The sequence below is a fragment of the Cylas formicarius genome, unplaced genomic scaffold (assembly GCF_029955315.1).
Source record: "Cylas formicarius isolate icCylForm1 unplaced genomic scaffold, icCylForm1.1 PGA_scaffold_10__41_contigs__length_53128322, whole genome shotgun sequence".
Lineage (NCBI taxonomy): Eukaryota > Metazoa > Arthropoda > Insecta > Coleoptera > Brentidae > Cylas > Cylas formicarius.
The window spans coordinates 40,482,745-40,491,120 of record NW_026844214.1 but is presented as its reverse complement, the minus strand read 5'-3'; the positions used below and the strand labels follow the sequence as shown (position 1 = coordinate 40,491,120).

General features: G+C 34.6%; 1 protein-coding gene across 2 annotated transcripts in view; it reads right to left on the bottom strand.

Annotated features, from left to right (window-relative positions):
• Nucleotides 1-241: 241 nt before the first annotated feature.
• The window catches only part of LOC132708140 (uncharacterized), a 48,012-nt gene continuing 39,877 nt past the window's right edge, over nucleotides 242-8,376 (bottom strand). For both annotated transcript variants that reach the window (XM_060680275.1, XM_060680276.1), the window contains one exon: nucleotides 242-1,963. In XM_060680275.1, the coding sequence (XP_060536258.1) occupies nucleotides 1,760-1,963 (204 nt within the window). In that variant the 3' untranslated portion in view covers nucleotides 242-1,759. The remainder of the gene's footprint in view (nucleotides 1,964-8,376) is intronic.

The following is an 8,376-nucleotide window of genomic DNA, read 5'->3' as shown; positions in this document are numbered from 1 at the left end:
TATATTCGTGTTGGTTTCCAAAAATGTACCCAAAAACTAGCGGTCGTAGAAAAAATATAGTATGCAACACGTTTGACAAACTTGTTGCATAATAGACTATAATATACTATTTAATTTGCTTAATATTAAAATGGAAAATGTAAACGGCAAAGAAAAAAAAGAGGTCTCGGAAAGATGTAACTGAGTTCAGCATGAAAGGATTGCGTTGTGGAGGATGCAAGTAATAGCATTAATCGCTTGTTTGACGTTTTTTTTTTAATATATACCACATACATCACATAATAAATATTTCTTAACACTATAGTATCTAATAATAATACCACGGGCTGATTTCTGGCGAGGTTCAGCAAGTTCAAGCAAGTTAAAATAAAGTTTCCGCTCCTATAGGATAACTAAAAGTCGTAAAATCGAAAATTTTGAGTTGTTCTCCATTAACATTTTTAATGTAATTAATGCAAATTATCTTTACTCCACCAGCTTAAATTTGAACTAGAACTTTGAGCGTGATTTTTTAAATAAAGATACCTAATTCAAAATAGAAAAGTCTAATTTGCACTTGTTTTCCTTTTATAACTGTTATTTGTATCGGTTAATTATCAATCAAACCTTAGATTTCACGAAAGTTTGTGGTGTCGGTAGCCATCTTAACTAACTATGTACAATTTACGTCGCCAGAAATCGCCTTATAACCTTCGAATCACAAGAGAATGGCATATATGGTGACCACTTTTTCAGTAGGACTTTAGGGGGTAATTTTTAAACCATTAAAGACACAGGGTTGATTAAATATATGTTGTGATAAAAGTTGTGTATTTATATTTTTATGTACTACACGCAAAATTCAGTTATCAGAGATAAACTAAGAAATATTAAGAAAAAAACAAATTCTTTGACTTTTAGTATGTCGTTTCTGGCACCTTTATCTCCAATTTTCTACAAATAAAACAGTAATATAGAAGTTGTAGGGGGTTCAAAATGAATTTCTTTGGAATTCACTTGTTTTGTCTACAAGGTGTAAAAATACTAGTGTCAACAAATTTTAAATAGCGTATTTTAAATTCTTCATATGAAACGGAACTAATTTAATAGTTACTGGAGCAAATAAGTTTTTTTTGTATTGAGATAGAAAATTTTCGAAAACTCTTCATACGAATTATATTTATTTTTCAGAATAAGTTAATTAAAAAAAAAACGATCCTTAAGCAAAATGTCAGAAGTTTTTATACTGGATGTTCCGTTTGCGGGCCACTGATATAAAATTAAAATTTTCCTAAGAAAAAACCATGTCTATTTTTACATGTATTTTAATAAGAGCTTATAGCAACTTTTTCAAATGTACGACACACGTTATATTTTTCCTTAGAGTTATGGCAATATTTTATAGCGCCTATGTCACAAATTGCTATAGTATATCAATTAATCTTTGTTAATTACTTTATTATGTTTTCAAATTGATTTTCGCATACTCTTATAATATAGTTTACTTTGATCGCTAAAAAAATATGCGTCTAGGAAAAATACAAAAATTAACTTAACAATAATTTAATAACGCAATGACAATAAAATAGGAACAATATTATTTTTTTAAATATTTCTCGGTCCGCCTCCCCTCATTAAATTTTGGTAGCTTCCACTTTTATCCCATTTAACCACAATTAATATTTAATGGTTACCCATACAATCCCATTGAAAACGTGGCTACCCTGTATATTGACGGATCTCATTCTCGAGCACCTACAAAGACAATCTGAATGACGGTTTAGACCATCGAGCCGAACATGCGTCGCCCCCTGGTCAAAATTAAGCTGACGGCCATCACAGACAGTAGAAAAAACACGAAACCCAGAAAAGAGGTGAGCAGCCGGCATCTGCATCGCCATTTCTTATCCGCTTTCATCCGTTTGGACAGCAACTCGGAGCGAGGCAAATCGAGGGTGAAGTCGGCCTCAGGTCTGCCTCCGGGCTGAAAAAACAATAACAACAATCAGGCAAAGAATGTGTTTATGCGTCTCCGAATCGACCGAAATACTTAAGAAGGTCGACGGAACGATTTTTGGAATTGGGGACCCCGTCTCCGCGGCCCGCCCCAAAAATTTCATCAAAACAACGCGCCCGGCCGTCAGGGTCGAATTGCGTCAATTTTTCGGGCGCCGAAAACGAAATTAAAAACGCAAACGGCGCGCGACGACGCGTTGCGACATCACCGGTCGCGCCGCCGCTGCGCGAGAGCGAAAGAACGACCTTCCAAGGACGTCGCAGCCGCCCGAATTTTTTCCACGTTGTTTGTTTTTTATTTTTTCGCGGGGGCGCCATCTCATTTTGCCTATCGAATATAGCACGAGTCCGCTATCGCGGAATATTTAGATAATGGAATTTACATTCGTCCCATTTCGCGCTTGACGTAATTAATCAAAAATGCATCGATCTGGGTCAACGTACGACCCTATCGGACTTGAAATTGTGCGTCACACGTACAAATGACATACAAACGAACGCAATCGATACGCAATCGGCCACCTTATAGTGCCACGACAGCGTTCGCACGGATTACGTAAACAGTATATTGTCATGGGTTCAACAAAATCGCTACTCGCTTAATTTAATGGCAAACGCGCGGTTGCCGGATTTGAGTGTAAACAAAACGTGGCTCAGCTTCTGCTACGGTTGCCAACGGTACTATATTATAACTATTGTACTATATTTCGACTTGTCGTGCTATATATACTGTCCAAAAAATGTATAGCATGCAAAAATAGTATATTTTTGACCATGAAACATCGATCAAAAATAAAACTAAAATCCTTTTTGGAACGCGCAAATAAAATTAGAATATCCACAACTTTCTTGCATTGCTGGTTGCCTGGTTCCGTCCTTCGCGGCGGCGGCGTTTTATGATGGATTCACGCAAGTACCAATCCAGGTGAACATTTATTTAACTCCACTAAACCATTAACATTAACATTAAAAAGTTACCCAACTTTTAACTTTTCATTAATTTCTTACGTGAAATCAAATGTGTGTCAGTTTTATCTGTTCATTCGGATGGGAAAACTCCTACAATTGACTAACAAAGGATATGAATATTATCAATAATTACCACGATGCAAACCTTTTCGTATCACTTTTGCCATATAAAAGAGTGGCGTAGGCCTGGTGAAATTATTTGGGTATTATTATTAGGTGTGAAAAAGTAATTTACAGATCATCCCGATTATGTATTTTTAATATTTTTTAATAATTTTGTGTAGAGTACTGTGCAAAAAAATATATTACTATTAAAGATAAATACATATTTTGGTAACCAGATTTATTTCTCTAGCATATTTTTTAAATGGAAAAATACTATATTTCATCTGAAAAAAATTCGACAACTTTAGATCCTACATCTCAACAAATTCTGCGCTGCGACACATTGAAATTTTGATCTATTCTGTGTGGAGATGGCCCAAGGCACAATAAATAATTACGGATACATTTTGGACCGATGTTGTTTATACGCCATCTTTCTAAAATCTCTCCATTCACCCACCATTCCGTTCTCTGCCTTCCGTTACAATCTCTGGTCATCCATCTGTCAATTTAAATTATGGCGCGAACATTAAAGGAGTTAAGTTTGGATGTAGATACCGACGAAACTGTTAAATTTAATTTTAAGTGAATGTTTGTATTTTATATATAATATGAACATCACTTACCCATTGGCAGTAAATAAAATAAATAAAAAATACTTATTTTAGTACTTAAGTTTAGTAAACCATTTTTAAAAAATCCCTTTTCGTCTCCAATGTGAACCATTACTAGTCTCTTCCATTTTTTTCAAGGCTTAGGTCAAGATTTTCTTCTGCTTTCTTTAATACTGCTTTATACTTCTCGAGTATTTTCGTGGTCAACGTGTTTCCCAGGCAAAAGATATAAGTGGTCAGGAGTTGAATGGAACGGGGCGGAATTTCCCATTTTACACTTTTCTGAAATAGCCTATAGATCAGCTGATTTTTAAATTGCTTGCAAGCATGTGCGACATAATTTAATATATTACTATTACCATGTCCGTTTGAATTTTCGAAAATTTCAAAATCAAATTAAATCCTGTGTAAATGCCGAATAAACGGCTTTCCCAAAGTTCTGTCATTCTACTTTAAGTTTACGATAAATTTTGAAAAAATGGGGATGGTTTGTTAAAGTTTAGCGAAATCGGGCAACGCTGAGAATCCCGTAGAGGTATTCGAAGGTCGTGCGGATCCTGCGGCATTGGGAGAAAGTGGGAAAGCGAAAAATACCGCAAACAGTTAAGAGAAGACTACACCTTGCTAGATGAGGCAATCGAACCAGATAAATATCAACATATGATATACGTTACATATTATTATTCGATTATAAATAAGAACCCCACCTTTCGCATGTTATATAAACGTCATTTATGTTTTGCGAAACTGACTGATGAGATTACTTCGCCTATTCTTAAGAGTTATGTTTAAATTATTAGTCCTACATCAAAAGCCGTGTCTTTTAAATGTAGATATGTTTTTATTGTAAGTAGTTTTACAAAGAAAACTATTTAGTACCACTTTTTAAAAACTATGTGATATTAGATATCGAGCAGGAACAATCTAAGTGAAGAAAGTGATCAAGAACTGCAGGACCTTGGGAAATTGTTCCAATATGAAGATGAAGTTTGTTGTCCTAATTGTTATTAAAAAAAAATCCAATGCCAATAAATGTGCGAGAATTGCACAAAAATTAGATTCAAGGAATATAAAATTAATATACCTAATTGATATATTTCACTTTATTCGGCACTTCTAACAAACATCCTCATTTCTTGGGGAATTATTTGGGATTATGGATTTTCCTTATAGAGCGAGAAGAATCATTTTTGCACTATTTAGCTAAAAATCAATATTAAGTATCTAAAGTTAAAAAACAACTTTTTTGCTGGAAAAAAATGCATCGTACCTACCACTAAGAAATTTCCTAATTCAATTTTTATCTGATAAAAATAGTTGCAGAAATATATGTAGATTTTGTATTGTGTCTATCGAGCTTAAGAGATATTTAAAACAAATTGGAAACAAATCGGACTAGTGTGGCGGTATTTGTGAAACACCATGATCAATTCGAAATTATAATAATAATAATATTTTTATTATGTCAAGCATCAAAATAATACTTAAAAAGAAAATAAAATACAACTATTCAAAGGATGGAGCGCAGGGTTTTCAGCATCTATGCTTCCAACAAATAAGTATAGATTGTTGAACTAACTAAACTATTTTTTTTGTCACCTGACGCATTGTTGAAAAAAAAAATGCAAGACGTACTTCTAATTCTAATTGTATTTCACTCTGTGCAAAAATAGGTTAGGTATTAGCGAATTTATTATCCGATGGTGGCGCCCCTGACAGTAAACAAAGATGGCCGTTTGTTTACATTTTATCTTTGAACCTTTGAGGAACTTGTACCTATATAAGTGCTGATGAAGCATTGTGCGTGGCTGTGTTGTTAGTTTTGTGTGGTGTATGGTTTGTGGAAAATTATGGAAGAAAATATCATAGGATAAAACCCATTTTATCGTATTTAAATTGTAATATGGGAAGCCAACCAAAATATGTTATTTTAATTGCGACTTCTGCAGAAACAACTAGCAAAATTAAAAGCACTCGCATTAAAATTAAGTTTCCATTAGATATTGTAAAAGGCCGAGTATCCATAAATCGCGTTGCTTGCAGTTGTAAAACTGGTTTGTCGGTAAGTTGCAAATATATTGCTGCAGTTGTAAAGTGTGTTAGGTCAGATTAAAGTTTAAAATGTTTGCATCAAAAACCATTGTTAGGATAATTGTTATTTATTGTTACTTGAGTGACATGCACCACACAGAGCTTTCTGTTTGGATCGGAAACCGGTAAGCTTTTTCTTTAATGTTGAAGAATCGGATGAATCCATAAAGGCACTGAATCGTGGGCGATACCAAACGAACTATTTTTCAAGCAATATCATATACCAAACATGAAACTCGTATGAAAATAACGACGTAGCTTAACATGTTTTGCTAAATCGCCAATAACATTCAAATATTCCTTAAACGATAAATAATTCTGGACCAATTTCGAATATTTATACAAAGCCATTTCTAAATAGGAATTTCGTTTCGGGGTATTCGGATTGTGTCTGTCCAATCTAGGCCAGTGGGACATTTAATCAATGAAAGTGAAAATATTCGCAAGAAGCAATCGTCATTATATGTATATGCCGTCTCGTTAATGAAACCGGTGTATTGCTTTGGACGTTGCCGTGGGATGAAAATAGCAATATAGAAATGCTCATGACGCAAATCAAACAGAAAAGCGACACTTCAACCGAAAAAGAAAGCGGAGGGCATTGTCATGTTTTTGGACCGCTCCTCTCGCGACTTAGTCAGGCCACAATTTTTTGTGTCACGTCTGAGTAGAGAAAATGAAATTACGCACCGGAGGAGGAGATCGGAATCGTTCTCGTATATTTTGATCAAAATCAAATTTTTAAAAATGGGGAACGTCTCGGCTGTTGCAATCCTCGAAATATTCGTCGAAAGAAGCAAATCCGTTGTCGGTTTACGAGAAAGCGTGAAACACGAAAATGCCATTTTTTTGTCAACACGAAAATCGTGTAACCGATTATATTGTTAGAACGTTTCGCAATTTTTTGTGTGTGTAAAAATTACATAACGCGTTTTGTCCGCTGTTCCGCTGCAATATACACGTCTTCGCTAACAAAACCGAGACGGCAAGTAAATATTTGGAGAATTGCTCAAGCGGATCCGCCTGGAGAGGGAAAACATCTCAATTTTAACATTTTCAACGAAAATGGGTGAGGATAATAAAGTCTGTCACAGTCAAGTTCGTGCATATTTTAAACTTGTAGATAGGCACAAATGGATGCGCCCTGTGCGGTATTGATTTTTTCGAAGAGATGGGAAGTATATTTTCCGCATGTTGCATCAGGGTTTTGTTCGGTGGTCTGTGGTGTTCCTATTCTACGGTCTTGAGAGATTAGAATGTGGGACTCTCAGAAAGGTATCTCGCGCGCTTATGTCTGAATCTCATGACACAGTTTAAATAAAGGACTTGCAGTGGAGTTCTCTTTTTATTATAAAAAGCATTCAATACGACACCGCATGCCTCAAAATTTCACTAACCTGCACTTTGCGCTATTTTCTTTCGCACTTAACTCGTCTTTATAGAACACTTAACGAGATCTGTATATATTGTGATAATAAATGCTACATTTAAACCGAAACCTGGCAAATTGACGAACCGTCGGCTACCACGTTGGTTGTTGAACGTCGCTAGGTCTTATTGGTTGAAAACGTCGCTTCAAATATTCCTGTATTATCAGCACTGGTAGGGTCTCTATATATCTTTATATGGTAAAGTTCACCAAACAATATACCGCTTTTACAACCTTTTATGGTTTTGACTTCGCAATTATTTTAAGACACACCTGTTGTAAAGCGGATTGCAGCACGTGTAAAGTCTGTTCATGTATATAAGAAAGTGACTAACTGATACGAATTAAGGAAAGACCCGGGCAAGCTGTAAGAATGAAATAAGCTTAGAATTTAATTATTTGGGGTTTTATTAGGAAAGATACTAAACAATATTTATTTATTTATGTGTGTATTTATGTTTAAATCTAAAATAAAATTACAAATAATTTTTATTACGTACTTAAATTACTTAAAATTATTCACATAATATATCACTATTGCTATCATCGCCTGTTCTAATTATTATTTGTTCTATATTATTTGCAATATGGATATACGATTGTTCTGCTTTTTCTATATGTTTAACAGAATTTGCCCAACTTTGTGGAGGGATGTTAAAAACTTTGGTTTATATAAGTTTGAGGACATTGGAGTTCACACGGGGAAAAAATTGTTACGACGAATGGCAGATTTCAGTTGGTGCCAAACATGTTCAGTGGGATTAAATATACAGTGGTAAGGTGGAAGCCTTAAAAATGTATGCCCTAGATTTTTTGCATAATTATCACAGACGTATTCCTTTTGTAGGTTCAAGCTTTGTAGAACCTCAATTAATTGCTTTTTAGTATAATCTTCGTGAAAATAAATGTCGTTATTATACATGTGATTTTGGATTGTTGCTTTTGTGTTACATGAGGAAAGGGTTTTAGTCAACTGTCTACTGTGATAACTTACATTGTCCATTACAATTACGCTATTAGGAGGAATGTTTGGAACTAGTTTGTTTTCAAACCAACTTTCAAATAAATCAGCGGTGGTGTCTTCATGGTAATCCAGAGAAGAATCTTTAATATTTTTCGCAGATAGAGAAAGTCCATTTGGAATCAAACCATCTTTAGAGCCAGCATGCAAAA